Below are 22,436 nucleotides of genomic sequence, written 5' to 3'. Positions count from 1 at the left end.
GAAGGTCAAAGGTACCAATTAGAAAGAAAGCAAATCGATGTTTGTAGTGTGAATACTTGAGTTCTAAAACCAGGCCTCCTTGCGGGGGGTGGGGTGAGGGGTGGGGGGTGGGGGGGTAAACCTGCATTGGCTTCTCCATCAATTCTGGGAGAGTAGGGAGGCTCCCTGGACCATTTCCCTAGGAAGAGTGAGGGCTTCGTTACATAAAGGGACACCCACATATGAGAAATGGTCCCACTTGAACCAGAGAACAGAAAGGGGAGGGGAGGGCGGTGCAGCCGGATGTGGGTGGTACCTCGATGGCCAGTTGGAACTGCTCGTGCTCCCGCTGCAGCTGCTCCGCTTCAGACAAGGAGCTGGCGTTGACCAGGCTGGCATTCAGCATCGACTCCCCATTGCGGATCCATCCCAGGACCTAGGGAGTCGGACAGGAGCACAGGTGAACGGCCTTTGCAACTTCCCCAGAGCTGTGGCCTTCTTTGATGGGTCCTTCAGTCAGAGAGCTATCTGCCACCCACAGGATGGGTCTGGGTAATTAGACTGGTCATCTTCCTCATCTTACCTGGCACCCTGTGCCACAGGGTACTTACTTTAAGGACCAACCTCATTCCCAGTTTCATATATTCTTTCCTACCTTTATCATGCCTCTGTCCCAATTTTCTCACCCACTTAATTTAAACATTACTTTATCTGATTGCATTGTATGTCCATTTCTGACGTTCCTCCTGGAACACAGAATGGTATAAATAAACTCCCTCTGTTAGTACTCTTTTCTTTCTTAAAGACCCATTTTAAATAGTAATAACATCTTGAAATCTACCAACCTAATCACTCCCATTAGAAAGGACCTCTTGTTCACCTAGCACAGCCGTACCATTTTGCATGTACCACCTTTGTGGCACTCACCTCAGGCTGCCTTTGGTCAATTATTCCAACCTATGTTTCATTTCTCCCCTTAGAAGGTAAACTTCCAGAACAGCAGAGTATTATATTAGTCACATTTTCATCTCGTATAGTGCCCAGCACAGTATCCAGCATATGACGGGTATGCAGTAATGTTTTTGAAAGAGTGAGGGATTATCTACGACGAACACCCAGGTCAAACCTAAGGAGTGGGTCCAACCTCCTATGCCCTACAAAATAGCCAAGGTGGCAGGCTTGAGCTTTGGCAGGTAAGCAACCCAAAGGAAGGAGGAAGGAGGAAAGAGAAAGAAAACAAGCAAAATAGTGTAAATAATCCACACACTGGAACATTAGAAAAAGGGGGAGTAAGTGATAATTGATTTAGAGGCTATGACTCAGCTGGGTAAAATTTATAGGTCACCTTAATTAGTTCTCAGTGAGGGAATATTAGCATAGAAGGAGAAACAGCTGACACCGTCTAGACGTCCTAGGTGAAATGGGCATGTGCAATTACCAGGCTAATAGTGTTAGTGCGAATAATCCAACTGGAAGAATCAGGTCTTGAAAATCTACCTTGTGTCTGGTCACCAGCAAATTGCCAAGTATTTTCTTTATTAGGAAATCTGAGAGTTTTATTGGAGAAAAAATTCTTTTGAAATGTCAAAATCAGTAAATACCACGTATCTGTCACTTCAACACAAACAGAAGTCACCACAATCTGTTTCAGAATATTATTTTCTCCTCTCACTTCTTCATGTTAAACGATTAGAAAAATACTAAGCCTGGTCTCCTGTGCAATAACCCTCATAAACATTTTGCAAATTTCCTCCTCGGGCCGAAATGACTGGTGCCATATCATGCATGGGTAACACGGGGGCAGAAATCCCACTGAGGCAGGGCTATCTGGATTGAGATGTTAATTTATGGCCGGTCTGGCAGACTGTGGATGAGGTACAACTATTGTACAGCAAATAGTTGCAGGAAATAACTGCTTAGAGTGTATGTGTGAAATCTCCGATGCCACTGGTGGACTGGCTGGATCGAAGGGCGAATGACTTCCCAAAGCTGCCTGTAAGTTTGGGTGCAAGCATACATGCATTGTGTGCTCCAAATGCTTCATCTTTTTGCAAAATGGAGCTCAAAATGTACATTTCTGAACTATCTAGTCCTTCTGCCATGATTCATTGCATTTTGCTTGGTTCAAGATTCGTCTGAGGGTGTCAGAGAAACAGTTTCTCCACATACATCACAACTCAATGCTTGAGGGGCAATTTGATTCCCTCTGGGCCTCCTGAGGAGATATTCCTCTCCAGTTTCAGCCAATTGAAACATCAGTTGTAGCTGGGTTGTGAGATCCCCATTTATCAGCTTTTCCATTTAGAAATATTATGGGCTCCAGTCTTTACCTCTTTCATTAAATTATGCCATATCTTTGACATCCTTGCTCACTTTTATTTCCCAAACACTATTTATAAAGGCATTGCAGGACTTTAAAGTGGGAGACTTGATTTTAGGAAGATAAAAAATGCATGGCAGTTTTTAGCCATGCCTCAGGTTCAGTCAGGGTGGGACTGATCCCTATGATTGAGTTAGTCCTAGAAGCAGAACTGAGATAGTATAGAAAGAGCACAAAACCTGAAGTCAGCACACCTGGCTTTGTTACTAACCCTCTGAGTCTCAGTTTTCTCATCTGTGAGGTTAGGATAGCAGTACCGTCACTCTCTGTATCAGGGTTGATGCAATATAGCAGGATAATAGTGGTGGTGCTCATTTTGAGTTCTGGAGCAAAGCTAGGTAATGCTATGATTCTTCATTTGTACCTCTCACAATGAGAAGAGAGAAAGTCTGGGAATATTAATTTTTGCAGTATTTGTAGCATTTATTGGCATATTCTGGGCCTCCTAATGTTAGGTAGTATCTTAGCTGATTTGTTATCATCATTTTTTGTACTCTGATTAATGACAATTCTTGTTGGTGTAATTCTTTATTACTATAGTCCTTAGTGTTCCTGGTTCATAAAGGTGGTTATTTATTCTTCGGTGAGCAACCAATTGAGTGCAAGGTAGTAGAAGAAATATTATAATAAAAATGAGAAAGTGCTGGTTCTTCCAATCTTGAGTTGTGTAAGTTTGAAAACATTTCATCTCTCTGAGGCTCAGTTTTCTTTTCTGTAAAATGGTAACCCCTTGCTTGCCTAAGTCACAGGGTAAAGATGAAATAAAATAATTAATGTACAAGTACTTTGCAAACCATAACATATAATCCACCAAGTGAACATTTTATGTTGATCAATCATTGAGGCAATGGTTTACCTATAGGTTAGATGATCTTTGAAGGTCACTTTGAGCCCTAACATTCCACACTTCTTTCAAAATTCTGGGACGGCCCCTATAACCATAGTCCACCAGAGAACGTAGCTTTGCAGAAATGAGGGACTGAAAGAGTACGGATGCTTGGGGACTCAGTCAGAGCTGAGTGAGGGAACGGAAATGGAGATCTATTGCTTCCTCAGGCCAAGAGCTAACTGGGTTAGGAGACTTGTTTAGTTAACTGGATGTGGATGCCCACAAACGATGAAGCCATCCACGCTGGGCAGGTGGACCCTGCCACCACGCAGGCTGAGGAAGCTGCAGGTACATGGCTGTGTTCTCTAGGTCATGCTGACAATAAATCTGTGAGGCTGCACTCAAAGCCACTACTCTGAGGTCTGCGACTGCAGATACCATCACGAGGCACAGCCACTTCTGAAACTCCAGCCACAGGAGAATCATCAGCCCCTCAGAGGGTACCTGGGAGCCTGTCATGCTTTCTATGTTTCTTAGTTCTAAAGATTCATGATTTTTGAGACTGTATGGGTTCATCCATCGTGGTTTTATAGGCCATGACCATGTGACTTCTTCATTATCTCCACTTTGACAGAAATGGATAGAAATGGATAGTGGTTGCCTTTTTTTTGGATTTACCCCAACTCTTTTCTAAGTTCTATGTATAGTGAATCCAGTTGACAGGAATATGAAAACAGCATAATATTTTTCTCCTTTGTTTTGAATGTCCATCTTGATACTATGCAAATTTTGGCCAGTATTTGGTCCATAGGGCTAATTTAAGTCTGTATCTTTAGTAGACAAATACATGTGGTTTCTTTCCTCATTGCTTAGAGCCCCCAAATCTTATAAATCCATTTTGGCTTATTTTCTGCTAAATGCACTGCTCTTCAGGAATACATATGGAAATTTATTTAGTTTTATGCCCATTAAATAGGCTATTCAAATCTTCCTGAATTATCTAGTAAATGTGAGGTCATCCTTACCAGAGTAGTAATTTTCCTGGAAAGCAATCAGAGCATTCTGTGGGGTCTGGAGAACGACTTTTCTATAAGAAAGGGGGCATTTGGGTGGTCTGGGGCCCTAGACCATGGGCTGTAATCAGGAAAGTGGTTCCCTTTAAGACTCAACATTTTTCTGGAGGTATCTGGGCCATTTATCTTACATACAAAGTCCTAGGTAATCCCTCAGGAAAAAAAAATCAGTTGCATTAGCCAATTTCCTTTATCCTGAACACTTGAAAATAATTTTCAGTCTAATGTCTGTGACATCGTCCCCCTCAAAGCTTCAGTTTCATGTAACTGTGACATAACAATACTTACGGTTATGATGGCCACATCTCAACCTTTCCTCTCTGAGAGCTCTAACGACAGAGCGGTATAATAACACATTGTTGTCCTCCCCTTTCTGTCCCCATTGATGGCGTTTCCATTAAATGTCCTTTTTCTTTTCTTCTTTTGAGAGTATATTCAAAAGAAAACTCTCAAGCTGGTGTCTAAATGTAGCCCCACTGATCAATACTGACATCTAAATTAACTCCCTCTTTCCAAGTGTCAACAGCTTCCTAATCAATATTTCCTGCTCCACCAACTTCCATCAAACGCAAATGCCTGCTCTGAACAGGATTAGACAACTCTCTAGAGAAAGAGCCTTACATTGACAAGAAAAACAAGTCTGTCTAATGAGGCATGGTGGGTGGACCCAACAGCAGTCCCTTGTCACCCCCATGGCCGCTGTCCTTTGCAAAGGCCTTCACAGTTTCCCTAAATTCTGATGCGAGCAATCCAGCCCCATTTGGAACTCCAATCCCACTGTGTGTCATTCTGAGCATGATGAGAGATGGGGTTTCCTCAGCCCCATAGGAGGATTCTGTTTTGGTTCTTCAACTCATACAATGCTGAATGGAAATGTATATAGATATTCATCAAGCCTGAATTATTCATAGATAGATGTTTCACTTTCCCATTTGACAAACTGTATTATCATCATTCCAGCTCCACATTCTATACAGGATGTATACTTGGAGGATGAACATTCATTTCCATTTTCATATTAGTCACACACAAAAAAACACATAATTAGGGTGTTGGCTCTACATTGTTAATGCTGGCGCAAAAAAATAAATAAGTAAGTAAAAAACCAGAAACAAAAGCAAAAGTAGATTCATTTCAAAGTCAAACAGGGATAATTTTCATCTGATCTGTTTTGTTCTGATGGTCGTCCCGGCCACTGTCCACTGGCAGGAATAACAGCATGCAGAGCAGAGGACCCCCATGACCGCTGGAGCCCACTGAGTGAGTGGGCAGGTGCCACCTCGCTGCCAGGTGTAAACCACGCCTGCCAGCGATTCAGTGTAATGCTGTAGAGGCCAAGAAAACCCGGACTGCATTCTGCTGCAGGGTTTCTTTCTCTTCCCCCTGAAATCGCAGGGTGGGCGTGGGGTCTTGCAGAGGCAAATTGTAGGACCCTGGATTTAGGAGGCCTGGGCTCCAGTTTTAGCTTGAGTTGGTCAAGAGGCCCTGGGAGCACTAATCCTATGGTACCTCAGTTTCCTCATTTGTACAGTAAACATACACCACTTCCCCCCATGGCTTGTTCACCTATAATGAGATCACGAATGAAAAAATACTTCTCATACGAAAAGAAAGTACTATCACTACTGCCAAGCGTTTCTGATTTGTATTCTCCTTACTGCTCCAGGACTGCCAGGAGTCCCACCATGTCCCCGTGAATAATATTTCTCTCCAAAGATCCACGCAGGATCCCAGTGCAACTAAGCAGAAAACAACGTGGATGGCAGCGCTGTGATCTGGTCTTGCCTGGGGCTCAGTGGGGAATCTCTAGCACAGCATGTATGGGCTCTGGCTGAGCACTGACTGCGGGAGAAGGGGAGCACAGAAGATACTTTTGCCCATGTTAATAAATAACAATGTTATAACTAAGACATAGGCATTAGCAAGGAATACCCTGACTCCAAGGGACCAAGCAATCATTAAATCAAATATGATATTTTTGTTCCCTGGGGTACATTAATAGATTTAAATCTAAAAGCTCTAGCAGTCGGTGTACATAAGAGTAAAATATGTAGTATTTTTTCAATGTGCCATTGGTCATGGTATGTCCCTAGAGATTCCTAGAGTCCTGGGTATGTCCTTAGAAAAATGGCTAGTATCATGTCTCATATAGATAAGAACCCTTCTTCCTTTTTAAAATTGACTTTAATGTGGTAAGAAAATGTTATCGGAACCACACTGAAAAGAATGATGGCAACTGCTACCATGTATTGACTATCAGCTATGTGACAGGTACTACACAGGGCACACAGGGGCCCCAAATTAATCAACTGAGCTCTAAAGGCTCCATATACTTATTGATAAAGGATTTGTATTTCCCATGAACTGTATGCCAGGATTGGGGATGCAAAGGAAGAGAAAAACCTTCAGTGACTGAGAACAACTCAGGAATGCTCTCCTTAGATTGTTATGAATGAGGAATTATGCATTTCTTGTTTGGGACACTGGACCCTTAGACCTGTTTGTCAGATCCAATAGATGGCAGCCCAGCTTTCAGAAACTAATACAACCATTCCTTAATTCATCTATTTCTGAGGTCTGGTTACACCTGTGGCTCTGTACACCTCACCCCATACCAGGAGCAGGCCCAGCCCCATTGGGAAGCCCGGGTGGGAAGCCTGAGTGGAAGGTGGAGGAGCCAGGCTCACCTGCTTGACCTCAGCCTGGAGGTGCCGCAGTTGGAGGCACTGCTCGAGCCGCTTATGCGTCTGCTCCGCATTGAGCTCCAGCTCATGCTGCTTCTCGTGGAGGAACTCCAGTAGCTCTTGCACCTGAGCTGCCAGATCAATGTCTTTCTCACAGATTAACTCAATTCCTGATTTAAAAGATAAACAATTAAAAACCAGGTAGTACCATAAAGACTACATTTCATTCAATAGTCATATGAAAGCTGGAATTCAGAAATAGCCATTATCAGCACCCTCCCAACTACTATGCATCCCTCTGTGAAACTGGACAGACTGCCATAACAGGCTTTGTTTGGGATGCTCCAACATGGCATCTCTTTTGGGTTAACTGGTTCTTTGCCTGGGACTAACTTTTCAACAGATGGTCAGCTCCTTATATTGACTGGTGTTGTAGAGAGCTGGTTCTCTGGAAGTCCATCCCCAGACAAGACAGCACCCAGCAGTCTCTGAGGGGGGATTTGCCAACACCCAGAATATTCACAAGCCAGCCTCTGGATCATACTGGGAAATATAAAATAAAGCCAAAAAGACCCTGCCTCAGGCACTTCTGCCCAAGGCACATTCTCATTAGGTGGTCAGCTGGGGAGCCCACCAATCTCAGTGGATGGCCACCTGAAAAAGAAATCTGCTCTGGGAGACGTCCCCATTGCTCTGACTCACACCATCAGACATTCACCTCCGCCACCACTGGTACACCTGCAGCATACAGTCGGGGTAGTACAGGGCACGGCTGTACACGCGAAAGGAAATTCATTTCTATAGAGGCAAAAATAGTGTTTTATATAATGACAATATGGGAGAGTGGGAAAGAAATTTTCTGGTGTTATATGGTAATAATTTCAGTATCTTCTCATGTTTATTTTTTTCTGTCAGTTTCATAATTCCCAGTCCTCGCTCCTGAAATATCCACGGGAGATAGAAAAGAACAGCCTGTCCTTTTGGCAGTCAACTCCCTCCACTTACTATTTTCAATTACCGAGAGGATGAGGTAGAGCCTCTCCTTGACTGAAATAAAAAATAAGAAACAATACAACATTTCTACATCTGCAGTGCTCAGCTAAATGGGATGACCCTTGACCCCATGTTTACCTTCTGAAAATCTCATTAAAATCCATCTGCAGAAGTAGATGCTCTTCCCTGCTTCCAGCCACCATGTGGGGTTTTTCCAGCTTGGTGTTCATTCTGCATGTGTCTCTGACGTTTAGGATGCTGGGCTTGGGCAAAGTGTCTTTCTACAGGAAGCTCATGGCTCACCCCTGCCACACCCCTGCCACAGTGCAGGTAAATAGGTCTCTACGCCTAGTAACGCATCAAAGGGGTCATCCACCTGCGTAGGACATCATCCAGAAGAGCTCACAGCCTGCCCTTCATTCTCATCTACTCACTTGGATTGTTTTCTGAGAGATGGACACAGGAACTGGAATGGGTGAGGACGATGCCTAGGACATCTCTGCGCTCCTCAGTAGCACATCATGTTGTGGATGGAGAATGGGAAAACAGGAAGACTTACTCCAGCCGCACCCAAAAGAACAGAAACTCACTGCTCTCTCTCACTTCCTCCAACACATTGAAATGGGTCCCAGTTAAAACCCATCAGTTGGCACATATCCATCCATCAACAGCAAATGGTTTTCTTGTGTTGACATTACTCCCAATCAGAGGCTTAATTAGCCTCCTCAGGGGCTCTCAGAAATGCCGCAACAAGAATGTTCGTTCTTTGTATCAAGTATTGAAACGTATCCTATATAATAAAAGCCTGATATGCAAATCGACGGAACAGCAGAACAACTGGGGGAATGACCAGTTGCTCTGATGCGCACTGAGCACCAGGGGGCAGATGCTCAATGCAGGAGCTGCCCCCAGCCTGTAGGCCCCAGGCCAGCCAAGGTGGGTGCCAGTGGGGCCCCACCATCGCCCTGCCGGTCACCCCACAGATCGGCCCTGATTGTCGGCCAGGCCTAGGGACCCAACCCATGTACAAATATCATGTATCGGGCCTCAGGTTTGTGATAAAATAGTTTGTCAGTCTCCTTATAGAATGCTGTATTGAAGTTTCTAATGTGCTCCCACAATGCCCTGTTCTCATCCCTCCATCAGAACACTTGCATTGAGGCTTGTTCCTTATTAACTTCTCCATGCTCTTGCAGAAATGCAGGCTCTCTGATACTAGGTCCAAGTCTGTCTTATGCCTCTCCACATCCGCAGGACCTAGCCCAGTGCTTGACTCATAACACCCAATAAATACCTCTTTAGGGAAGCACTAAGGCCATGTGCGTGGTGGAAAGTACCTGAGAGCTTTGGGGAAGGACAGATGTAACTTTTAATCCATGGGCTGTAACCTATCCATGATATCTGATCTCCATATCCTCTCTGAGCATGGGTAAAATGGGAATCCCAAGAAAGACTTCTGGGTGTGTTGTGAGAACTCGGAGATAAAGTACTAGTATATACAGTGCCTGGTTTTAGTAGTCTAAAAATTACCCATTTTCCCTTTCCCTTAGGGAAAGTATAACACATTCACTATTGATTACTAATGTGACTGTGAAATGGTTTGTATAAAATATAAACATAAAATCTTACCATTGCTATTTATGTATTTGCTCAAAGTATATAATTAGAAACTATGGTAGTTTGGATGCTTTTAGACCAGTGCTCTCAATCTAGGCTCACATTAGATTCATAAAAATCACCATTCCATGTCCACACCCCAGACCAAGAACACCAGAATCGGTAAATCTTAAAGCTCCCCGAGTGAGTCCAACATGCAAACAAGATTGGGAACCACTGGATCAGATGTACAATGGTCCTTCTGTTACACTCAGTTACTAGACGGTTTGGCATTGTGCTTATTTGGGACTCAATGCCACCTTTAGTAATAAACTCTCACTTTGCTTTCCTTTGCTGCCAGGTTGGGGAGGGGTGGGGGGTGCCACTTTAATTTCCTCAAGGAAAGGCATCTATGGTCTAGCCGTGTAAGAGTTGGGGATTCCTGGCTATACTGCCCATTCTTGTAATATGCGTTTCGACTGTGTTCTTTAAATATATATCTGCCTTGGATAGAGAACATCTTTTTTTTTTTCTTTTTTCTTCTCCCCTCTCCACTTCTCTTTCCACATCACTGCCTCAGTATTACACTCAGTTCAGAAATTATAGTCCTTTAATCAGGTTTTTAGATCAGTATTATCGACCTTGGCTCTACATTGAAATCACCTGGGAAGTTTTTAAAACTCTGGACCCATTCCAGACTAATTAAGTAAGAATCCCTGAGGGGTGGGGCCCAGACCGTGGTATTTTAAAGAAGTTCCCCATGGGATTCTAAATATGCAGCCAAGTCTCGAGAACCCTTGTTTTACATCAGGTTCTCTTCTGCCCTCCTCTCAGACCTGCCCCCAAGGTCCACATTCCCATCAACCCCAGAATAGCTTCCATTTTGGAAAAACACAGGCCTTTCCTTCCTTTTACAACATAAGTAACATTGTTTGTGGCCTATTATTTTTACCTCCATCTTTTTCACCCATGATGATGTTCACTCTTGATGATCCAGCCAGTGTTATTACTGAGAACTTGCTATGGGCAGGACACAACCCTCTGCCCTCACTGTAGCTGCTGCAGAAGCTACAGGAACACAAGTGACCCCAACCAAACGCACTGTGTGCTGGAATACTAGAGTGATGTATGATCATCATCAAGCTCTGCGGACCTCTTGCCATGCTCAGGAATTATCCCACTGCATCCTCACAGTGACTCTCTGGGGTTGTTATTCTCGTGATCGGTATTTTCCAGAGAACGGTGAGGCTTAGAGAGTGAGTCACATGCTCAAGGACACCCAGGGAGTAGGGGGTAGGGGGTGGGATGCCAAGCCTCTCCTTGCTGCACCTTCTCCTCGTTGCACCTTAACCTCTATGCTCATTGAGAAGAGTGACCCCGCCCCCTAAAACTTTATTTATTTTAAAATTTATTTATTTTCAAATACTGTGGTTGGAGTAAATTTTAAGCATCACAGCCACAGACTCCAGAGATGTTTTCACTTCAAAGCCTTGCATAAGGAGAGAACATGAAGCTGTGATTCAACCACAAAAGGAACATATCCATAGGGCATATGGCTCTTGTCTTATTCGTAAGGTCAAGTATAACGGTCACATGGCCAGGTTATATTAGACAAAAGACCTGTGGCATAACCAATGATGATGATGGAGCTGCAGCATGGAAAGTGAGAACTTTAGGAATCAAGGTTCACCTGCCACGCTAGACAGAAGAAGAAAGTAAGGTCTACAGAGGAAAGAAAAAAAAAGGCACTTCCAACTTTTGATGGAGGAACTGGACTCTGAATTCAGCCAGCATATCCCTCCACCTTGACTCTTACCAGCAAATACCTCCCAACTTGAGACTCAAATAGACACCGCTAATTTGAGGAAAGCACAATGAGCAAGTGAGGAGAGTGTTCCTATTCTGCCTTCTATTCCTAAGGCTGATGTTGATTTAAGCAAAGGCTTCTGTTTTGGTTAGAGTTGTTGGCACCCGAGGGATTAAGTAGAACCTGGCTCAATGTTATAAATTTCACACCTGAAAATAAGTGTATGGAAATTCTCTACTTCCATTTACTCCTACAAAATCAAAATATAAGCCCTTAATTTAGCATGAAGGGCTAAATATCAACCAAATTATTAATTTTGCTTATTATCCTTTTTCTAATGTAACAGTTTATTTTACCTTTAGTTCAAACATAGCTCATTAGATGTACATCATAAATGCCCAAGCCCCTTATTGCCTCAGTCCTGCGTCTCTCAAGTCCTACATCCGTTGGCCACCTGGGTCCAGCTGGGTCCACCCCAACCTCCCCCACCCCACTCCCAGCTCTGACATGACTCTGCCCTCTTGCCCCCCAGCCAGAGAGGAGATAGCTGCCTCCTCCGCGGGACCAGGCTTTCTGCATCAGAGTGAGTGTCCCTGAAACCCCTGGATTCATTCCCCAGGAAGCCTCCTGGGCTATGTCAGACTGAGAAGCTAGATGTAGCAGGAGCAGGGGAACAGCCAGCCCCAGCAGAGAGGCCTGAACAGGCCAATGCAGCCTCTTTTGACAAAGCTCATTTCTAGAACAGGATACTGTGGGGGTGGGCAGCCCATCTGCCTGGGGTGTTTTCACCCACGCAGCCCTCATGGTTAAGGTGGCCACCAGTACAACTACCCCCCGCCATCTTAAGCAGTCTTTAGGGACTGCCAGCTCCCAGCAGATTTTCCTGTTACCATGGATACCTGGCTCTTGGCACAGAAGTGGGCTTCCCGCAGGTCATGCCAGAACCCTGGTCCTAAGTGCCACAGGTTTTCAGGCAGACAAGCTCCCTCCTGCCAGACACATCAATACTGAGGGATGAAGAGTGAACATCCCTGTAGGGCGTCGCTCCCCGGGCCTCTCTCCTAGGCACTGTGTCTGCATTCTCTCAGCTGGATAGCCAGCTATTGTGAACATCATGAGGGCAAGCCATAGGGTGAAACCCTGAGTCCAGAGGAAGGATCTCAGTTTCCCCCATTCCCTTATAAGGCCTTGAAAAGGTACAGGCTTCTCAAACTGTCATGTACACATGATTTACCTGGAGATTTTGTTAACATGCAGATCCAGATTCCTAAGTCTGGGATAAGGCCTGGAATTCAGCATTTCTAATCAGTGCTCAACAATGCCAACAACTGGTCCAGAACCCACACTTTGAGTAGCAAGGACCTAGACTGGCAACAGTACATCAGAATTATCTGGAGGGCTTGGAAATACAGATTGGTGGGCCCAACCCCAAGAGATTCTGATGTGATAGGTCCTAGGGATGGGCTTTTAAACTTTCATTTTTTAAAAATATTTTTTATTGATGTTTAGAGAGAGAGAGAGAGGAAGGAAGAGGGAGAGAGAGAAACATTGAAGTGAGAGTGCAACATCAATTGCCTTCTACACACCCCCTAGTGAGGATGGAGTCTGAAACCTGGGCATGTGCCCTGACAGGGAATCGAACCAGCAACCTTTCAGTGCATGGGATGATGGCCAACTAACTGAGCCCACCAGCCATGGCTAAACTTGCATTGCTAACAAGTCCTCAGATGCTGCTGATCTGGGAGCCACATTTGGGAGTCTCTTGGGGCAGTGGTCGGCAAACTGCAGCTCGCGGGCCACATGCGGCTCTTTGGCCCCTTGAGTGTGGCTCTTCCACAAAATACCATGGCCTGGGTGAGTCTATTTTGAAGAAGTGGTGTTAGAAGAAGTTTAAGTTTAAAAAAATTGGCTCTCAAAAGAAATTTCAATCATTGTACTGTTGATATTTGGCTCTGTTGACTAATGAGTTTGCCGACGACTATGACTTGGGGCATTCATTTCATAGATATCAGCTGTTGTGATTTAACCATTGCATGAAAAGCAGTGGTCTCAGCCCTGGCTGCACAGTGGAATCATCTGAGGAGCTTTTGCTGATGCCCAAGGCCCATTCAGAGGTTGTTAAATCAGAGTAGCTCGGGTGTGGGGCCTAGGCATTGTCATAAAACAGTCAGCAGATAGACTACAATGTGAATGACCCTTCTTGGGGCTGTATGAAGAGGCACAGTCTGCACACCTCTAAACAGATCTGTTCACAACACAAACGAAAATTCAAGGAAACATCACGCTGACCGAAGTGAGTAGAATTTACTAGGTGTCTCTCCTCTGGTTAGAAGTGAAGTTCCTTTGAATGCTGGTATGTACTCCTTCAAGTCATTAAAAGAAACAGTACCCTAAAGTTAAGTTTGATTGTTAAGATCCGCCTAACAATCCCATGCTTGTAAATATTCTTCATGATCAACAGGGATATGGACCAACAGTGCTTTAAAGAGTTGGTGGCCTGAGCCTGTGTCTGCCCCTTTAAGAGCGTAAGAAACCTGAGCCAACAAGGGTGAAGGGGTGAGGGGGAGGAGGGCAATGGGTGGGTTTGGGTGTACAGGCCTGGGTTCTAGCACTCCAATGGTATGTGCTCACATGAGTGGTTTCTTTTTCTAGGCTCATTGGACTAGGGACTGTGATGGTTCCCTTCAGTTCTAACAACAAAGGCTGGTCTGGAGGTATAACAGTCAGGTTGCGTGCATTTCTAGAGTAGTGAATAAATCCCGAGCAGAAAAAGAAGTCAAATCTGGGTAACTCGACCATGTTTTTTTGAGGAGTTATAAAATTATACAACCTTGCCATAAATTTTTATCAGCACTTCTTACACTCATGCACAGACCAGTGATAAAACACAGGACTCTGAGAGGCATGGACTGGAGACAAGGAGCCAGCCCTGGGGGTGGAGGACAGGGCACGAGAGAGTGTGTGTGGGGGGGTCATAGGGGGTGGGATAGCAGACGTCTATACATTTGAATAGATTCACAGGGATGGAAGACTGCTTTTGGAGCCCATCTGGTTTGTTTTTCCAGGCCACCATTTTTTTTGGAATCTGTGCTAATTTCTACCACTGGTTTCTCCCCATTCTCTCCACAGCATCAGGAGAGCCTGGTCCTAGTCCCATCTTTACCACAGCCTAACTGGCCAGCCCCACACAAGTTATTTCAGCTCTCATGCTCAGTTTTTTTCTTCTTTAAAATGGGGGCAAAAATCGTTCCTTATACCCGTATGTAGGAATGAAATGAATGAACAGAGTGGAAGGGTGCGTTGGAGTCAAGCTGGTGTTCTTGTTTTCATCACCTCCCTGTCAGGAGAACAAGGCTGGGACAGGTTGCCTACCTGAGGCCTGGACCTCCATGATGTACTGGTGCAGATCCTGGCCCTGCTGGATGACCTCAAAGGTCATGTTGTTCATGGCCAGCTTCCGCTCCGTGTGGCGCTGCAGCCGCTGCTCGGCCAGCGTTAGGTCCTCCGTGTTGAAGTCGTTCATCTGCCGGAGCAAGTCCTCGTTCCAGGCGTCTAGCTCTGCTGTCACCTGTGAGGGAACAACCATCAGTTCAGGCTTGCTGGTCCACAAGGCTGCTAAGCTCATGGATCCCAAGCCTTATTAACTAACCTGACTCTCAGATCAGTCTCGGCTTTGCATCTCTTTGACTCTTAGACTACATTTAAGCAACATGGCCACACACTCATGCATGCATGCCTTTGAAAGTGTGTTGCAGCAGCAGTGGAATAGCAGGAGACGTTTGTATGATGAATTATGGTTTATAAAGTGTTTAGTACTCCATCCAGTTTGAGCGCAATGCCCTGGAGGACAGGAAGCTGCTCACTCAGTAAGGTGGAATGCCCTGCGGAGTTCACCCTGCTCACAAGGGGCAGACCCAAGGCTGGAGCTCAGGTCATCTACTGACTGCAAAGACTTTTTCCACCACGCCACACAACTACCCTAAAACATCTCATCGTTGGAGCGTCCTCAGAACTTAAGGATTAAGCCTAGCTCTTTTCAAGAAATAGAAACTGAGGGCTGGAGAAGCCCAGCAAGTGGCCTGAGGTTACACAGTCAATGAGAGTTGGTGTCCATCCAAGCTGGGGTCTTCCTCTGGCTCCCGTGTTCTTTTGTGCGGGTTCTCTCCCTCTATTACAAAGGCTGACACCCGGAGATGGTGACTGTACAAGGGGAAATGTGTAGTACAGCTACAGAATCCAAGCAGATTATACTCTACTGAAAGGCACTGATGAATCTAATAAACACGGAAGCATGTAACGAATGGAAACTTTGTCTCAATATGAGTTTGCTAATCTGTTAGTGCTTGACACCTCTGCTCATGTGGCTCCCCCTCACCTACTCTCAAACAGGTGATTGCACAGAGTCCAGATCCTACACTTCCTTTGCAAACGCTGCCATCATTCCCAGAGCAGGAACTCAGATGTACGGAACTGGGTGATAATCCCACTGGCATGTGAAGCAGGTAGAAACTTTTCTAACATGGTTTTCAGGTCTGTTTTCCTGTGTTGCCCCCTCAGCAGCCCCAAGAAGGCAATGGCACAGGGACTGTCACCCCGTTCCCAGAAGAGAAAGTGAAAGCCTCATCCCGGATGGAACAGCCAGAGTCTGGCCCAGGCAGCCCAAGCACACCCCCCAGAGCCCAGCTTAGTGGTTTTCACGATGCTGGCCTCGCGGCAGCTGGCACTCAACATAACCGCCCATCACCAAGAGCTGCAGCTCCAGCAACATGGGGACAAAGGGAAGGAGAAGCCCAGCTGGAGGCAGTGGGAGGTGGCACTCTTCCCTCTGGGTTGGGGCCATGCGACTCGGTGGGGAAAGGCAAGCAGTGAGGAACCAGGGGCTGCTCTCTGGGACACTGGTTTCCATTCTTTGTGTAACAGTAAGACCTTTCTTCATTGGAAGTGTACCGCTGTCTTTGACGTAGAGGTGGGGGAACTGTATAAAAACACCACCTCATGCCCCCACATCTTTACAGGTCAACAAAGGGTTCCATTGGGCTCAGCAGGCAAACCTAGTCTATACTTATCATGGGAAGCTTGAGGGTCAGGTTGACAGGCAAAACAGGTTTTTGTTGTATTCATCTTTGAAAAGCACTTCATTCTCTAACTAGAGAAAGGAATTAAACTGAGAAGACAGATAAATGACATAACTTATGAGATGATTTATAAATGAATAGGCTTACATAGACTACTAGGCTTATAAATGTTTTTCTTCTTATATATAAAAAGTTAAAATATAACTTATATACAATAAAATACACATATAGGGTGGGGTAAAAGTAGGTCTACAGTTGTTCACAAGGAAAATAATACAATAATTAATAATAATACAAGATTAAATCTGTTTTGTGTACTCACAAGTGTAAGCCTACTTTTGCCCCACCCTGTATTTTAAGCATTAGTTCTAGGAGTTGTGACAATGTTATGCATCCATGTAGCCATCACCAAAGAAAATATGAACCTTTCCATCACCCTAAGGAGTCCACTTGTGCCCCACCCTCTCCCACTCGGGTACAGCTTTATGATTTATATCACAGACGTAGCTTAGCCTATTCTTGGATTTCAAATGAAATCACAGTATATACTCTTTTAGGTCTGGCTTCCTGTGTTCAACACACTGTATTTTAGATGCATCCAGGTTGTGTGTATCGGTAGTTCATTCCTCGCTACTGCTGTCCGTTGTTTAGATGTGCCACAATTTGTTTATCAAGTCTCTGGCTGATGGATTTTTGGGTTGTTTCCTGTGTTTAGATATTATGAATCAGGCTGATGTGAAAGTTCTTACACAAATGCCTCTATGGACATAGATTTTCCTTTCTCTTAGAGTTACCTTGGAGTGCAATTGTAGAGTCATAGGGTAGGTCTTTGCTGAACATTCCCAATGGGCATGTATGAAAGTTCCAATTGCTCACATCCTCACCATCACTCGATATTATGAATCTATTTAAATGTAGGAGAGTGTGAAGTGCTAGCTCATGGTTTTAGGATGACTAGTGATGGTGACCACATTTTCATATGCTATTGGCCATTTGTATCTACTTTTTAAAAGTGTTTTTAAAGTCTTTTGCCCATTTTTCAAAAACTAGGATAATTATGTTTTGATTATAGATTTGTGAGATTTTAACAGATGCTGGATATAAGCCTTTTATCAGATAATATATTGAAAATAGCCCAAACAAAATTTTTAGTCCATTTCTTTGTCTACAAACTAAGAGAAATTAGAATAAAACTAAGACAAAAAGCATGAAAGGAAGAGCCTGCTTTCCTTTCCCATTTTGGCTTCTGTTTTGTTTCCATAAAACGGAGTCTATGACAGGTCTGTTTGCTGTAGGAAGATCCCAGAGGGATCCCAGGGCCAGGATCTGTGGAGGGAAAGGTCGAGTTCCCGGGGAGGAGCAGAGCAAAACAGAGGAGCTTGTTGGGATAGAGAGGCTCAGAGGTCTGGTATCTTGAGAATCTGCATGTAACCCAAATGTGAAATATGTCCACATTCTATATCCACTGTTTCTATATTCTTTTTCTCCCCTTCCCTATCTTCCTCCACCCTCACCACCTGACGCCAATAAATAGAGGGCTCGAATCTGTTATGAGGCCTGAAGACTATGAATTCCAAGGAACTACTCAGCAGAACGCCTGACTCCTAAGCCGCCCTTCCTGTACTTAAATGCTCTTTACTCTGTGTCTGACTCTCTCTTCCCATTCCACCCACACACTGATGCCCAGAGCCTGGTAATGGTCTGATTTGTGTAATTCTTCTTCCTGATTGATTTGTGTATTTCTAATGTTTGCTGGAATTTAAATTAGCCTCTTTTCTACAGGGTGTCCCCAAAAATGTATACACACATTTGAACTAATAGCTCAGTTGATGTTTCTTTCAGATTTAACCAATTGGGTTTAATAGTTATTCAAAGTGTGTATACATTTTGGGGGGATACCCTGTATTTTCTATTTGCTCAAGGAATGTTCTTTCATTGAGTTCCTTCTCTCTACTTTCTTTTTGGGGTACAAGGCTGGCATATAACAGGCACTCATTTTTTTTTTTAAGGAACAAATTTGTTTTTAACCCTGACACTTACCTACTGCTAGCTTTCCAGCCTCATCTCATGCACTTACTACATGAACTAATCAGTGAGCTGCTTTCCTCACTGACCCTGCGAGTTAGCTCTGCCCTCTCCAGTCTCCCTTCCTAGTCCAATGGCCTTGAAATGCCCTCCTGTCTGTCTGTTCGAGTTCTCACTGCCTTCAAAGTAACCTCTCTGGCATGAAATGACCCCAGACCAGATGTTTATCCCTGGCTTATCTCATCACATGGGGCAGGGGCTAGTTTGTCAATACAGAGATAAGACTCTGAAAAGAAAAACTGGCACTGGGAATGAATTTGATGACTTAACTCCATTTGGAAAAGAAGCCTGGAAGAATTTGTTCAGGGCAGAAACTAGGGCCTGAACCAAATAAATGAAAGAACACAGGTGCCCACAGGGAATTCAGCTTTTAATCAACCTATTTTGCTTTCTCCTTCCACTCAATTAACTCCTCAGCTCCTGGCCCACTCACTCTTGGCTCCAGTGGCCTCTCTCTCCCTGGCTCCCCTGAATTAATTGGCATGTTAGGGTACAATGACCTCTTTGAGAGATACACTGGCAACATTTCTATTCTAACAACTGTCTACTCTAGAGCCACAGCCATAAGGGAAATCAGAGAAGGAGCTAAACAGAAATTTATTTATAAAGGGTAAGAGGCAGTGGGAAATGGGAAGGCTCACACCAAAACGAAGCCCAAGGCTTTCCTGCCAGACAAGATTCACTGAATCCAGCATTCTGCTGCCAAAAATTAACCCCAGGGACTTGGCTTAGCAGCTGCCCTGGGCTCTGGTCTCAGGAAGCCCTTTCCATTGGTTCTTCCCATTTTCTGGGTCTTTCCCAATATTTCTATGTAGAGAACACTTTAACTTCTCCCCTCCCAATGTTCTATTCTATACCTGTCTGTATCAAAACCCACCTGCCCCTTCTCTTCCCACTTCCTGTGATCTATTCCCATTAACTCAGCTCTTTGTTATCACCTGCAAAGTTGGAAATCTCACTGTGTAGTCCTTTTCTTCAGCTCGTGATAATGATCACAATGGAAAAAGAAATTCTACCTTGTGCATGTATTCCAGTGTAGACAGTGTGTTAAGAATTTGACTAACTTTCTTTTATTAAATCCTCATAGCAACTCTGGCAGGAAACTAAGACACAGAGAAGTCAGTTCATTTTCCCCATGGTCACACAGCTGAGCATCCAACTACATACAAAGTGCAGTGCTCTTGACCATGGTGTGATATCAATAAGGCTGGTCCAAGAACTGGTTCTGAGGGTAGCTTTCTTTTAATTATTCTCATTTCGGAGAAGTGTGTATTTAATCATTCTCCTGTTTTATTCTTAAAAGAAAAACAACCTTCATAATAACTCCATTTTCTTTATTTCACATGAACCTTTTAAATTAATCATGTGTTCCTTGAATAGATCAATAAATTGTGTTTGTGGCCATTTATAAATGCCAGGAATAATTTACCCTTGTAAGAAAACACACCGCCTTCCCCCAATAGGATATTTTTGTTTAAGAGTTTGGTATGTTTTGTGGTTTTTTTTGTTTGTTTTTTTTTTCATGCTGGCTCTGCCAGATCACTTAGGATAGAGGTAATGCTAACCTATCTAGAAGTTTCTGAACCCTTAGGAGCATTTTCATGAGCAGGAGACACATCTGCAATATGATATTAGGGTGTGAGTGTTGGGAGGGGTGAATCAGCAGACAGAAGTGTAGCCTGCCCCAGGTAGAGCAGGAGCAATGCCTTTGCTTCTCACAGCAGCTGCGTGAGCACTCAGGGGTTCCCCACTGTGACCTGGAAACCAAGTCAGAGAGAAATAATGGGGAACAATATGATGGCTATTTAACTGCTTAAAATATGGAAGCAAATACAGATATGAAAATATATTTTGAATAATAATAACAATGCCAATTACAATGTATTAAGTGTTGATTAAGTGCCAGGAGCTTTGCTAAAAATATTTTATGTATTAACTCATTAAATCCTTAATAACCCTATGGGGCAGGAATTATTATTCTCATCCCCATTTCTAAGATGAGGAAACTAAGTAACTTGTCTAAGGTCACACAATTAGTAAAGTTGGTGAAACAGGTTTAAGCCCAAGCAGGCTAACTCAAAACACTACATACTTGATGACTGTGCCATAATGTCTCTCAGCACATGGTGCGTGTGTGTTTATATATGTGTAATATATGCATATGTGTATATCTATCCCATATGTTACATACATTAAGGTCCAAACCCATTCCAACTAAGAGTGGGAGAAAGGGTCCAAGGCATTTAATTGTGGTGAGATTGCTCTGAAATTCATGGACTATCAACTCAAAATGAGCATATTTCTGTTTTATGATGTCATTATTTTTACTAGGATGAGAAAAGTGAGAGCTAAATATTCTGCACTGACCTACACGTTGTGGATGGTAGGGAAAGACATATTGCAGTAAGAGAGACAGTCCGTTGCATGGGAAGGACTATTTATCTATAATGGGTTTGTATATTGATATAGGTTACCACTATAAAACTAAAATAAGCTGAATTGCCATAGTCATCTATTCTTCTTGTCTAAGAATATAATGTAAAATTCTTTTCTGTTAATTGATTTACAAAGTGATGAAATCAGTGAATTCTAATGTAGATTGTTTTAAAGGTATATCATACTATTTCCCTAATTTAGAAATATGTAATCCTTCTAAAGAGTTAAAATATTTCTTTATGTAGCTCTATGAAGACCTTTGGGGGACATAACAAGAATTTTCTGGAAAAGCAAAAGGACTTGGCAGGAAAGAAATACACTGAGTTGTTTTTCGTTTTTGGCAACATAATGTAAGAACATATTGCTACATGCTGTAGTTGATGAGTTCCAATGTTCAGCCACCTAATTTCTATTCCAATTGTATCATTTGGATAACTGAATAAGTTTTATGACCAGTTTCATGTTCTTTTCTTCATTATCATCATGATTAAAGCTGAGATCTCTGAAATAATCATGACTGATCTTGAGTGGTTATTTTGTCATCTTTGCTTCTTTATCAGTGTGAGGCTTGTGGGAATCTATTCTGTTTTCTAAAGCCCTCCCTTTGTTGAAGAGCTCCTACAACATCTATTGTCCACTCATTCTAGTGCTTATGAATGCCTCAGTGTCAGAATTATTTTCTCCCCTGTAAGCTAAACACCTAGTACTGGAGCTTACCTCGTGTCCTTCTGCTGAATGCCCTGCATCCCTACCAGAAAGGAGAAGCACAGAGCATCTGAACTTGGTAATGTAACCTGACTTCAGGTCTTCGGCCCTGGACCCACCCCATTTCAGAGTGATAGGAAAGTTTCCATCAGGGATCTTTAATAAGTTACTAAAAACATGCGATTTTCCAGAATGATAAAGCTGTATGAAGAATCCTTAAAAAAAATGAAGGTGGGAGGGGAAACCCCCAATGATCCTGAAAAATCAATTTGATAACAGTCTAGAGGAGACTATCAAATAAATAAATGTTTTGTGCAGATTTTGGTTTACTTTAGTGTATTTATTCTGTGTTTCCTTCTCAAAGGATCTGAGGCACATTTAGAAAATGCTACAGTGATCTCTAGGAGGGATTCACAAAGACTGGTCACAAACAGACCTTGTTTTCTCTCTTGATACAGTTACTATGCTGGTGGATTTGTGGTATATTACCCACATGGAGAACAGCAAGGCTTTGCAGATTCTCATGCTGTATCAAGGAAGAAAATGTTCTGAAACTGGACTCGATGATGTGGCCCTTCGATGACTCAGTCGACAGAATGGCTGTGCAGCCAATGGCTCTGTGTCACAGGAGAACAGTGAAGCCCCATCTAACCTGGTCAATATTTCGAATGGCCAGTGTTATAGCAATAATAAATTAAATGTATTTTGATAGGCTGAAGAACTGGGCAGAAAAAAAAAAAAAAGAAGTAAAATTTGAGAAGGAAAATATATAAAAAGCTTTCATTTAGGTTAGT

The 22,436-nt window shown here is 43.5% G+C and overlaps 1 protein-coding gene across 26 annotated transcripts in view; it reads right to left on the bottom strand.

Moving 5' to 3' along the window:
* The window catches only part of KALRN (kalirin RhoGEF kinase), a gene marked incomplete at both ends in the record, with an annotated part of 667,375 nt that overhangs the window by 265,746 nt on the left and 379,193 nt on the right, over positions 1-22,436 (bottom strand). For all 26 annotated transcript variants that reach the window (XM_080657248.1, XM_080657225.1, XM_080657253.1 and 23 more), the window contains 3 exons: positions 296-415; positions 6,949-7,115; positions 14,714-14,909. In XM_080657248.1, the coding sequence (XP_080513374.1) occupies positions 296-415; positions 6,949-7,115; positions 14,714-14,909 (483 nt within the window). The remainder of the gene's footprint in view (positions 1-295; positions 416-6,948; positions 7,116-14,713; positions 14,910-22,436) is intronic.

The sequence above is a fragment of the Plecotus auritus genome (genome assembly GCF_963455305.1).
Source record: "Plecotus auritus genome assembly, chromosome: 2".
NCBI classification, from domain to species: domain Eukaryota; kingdom Metazoa; phylum Chordata; class Mammalia; order Chiroptera; family Vespertilionidae; genus Plecotus; species Plecotus auritus.
This window is presented reverse-complemented; position numbering and strand designations above follow the sequence as displayed.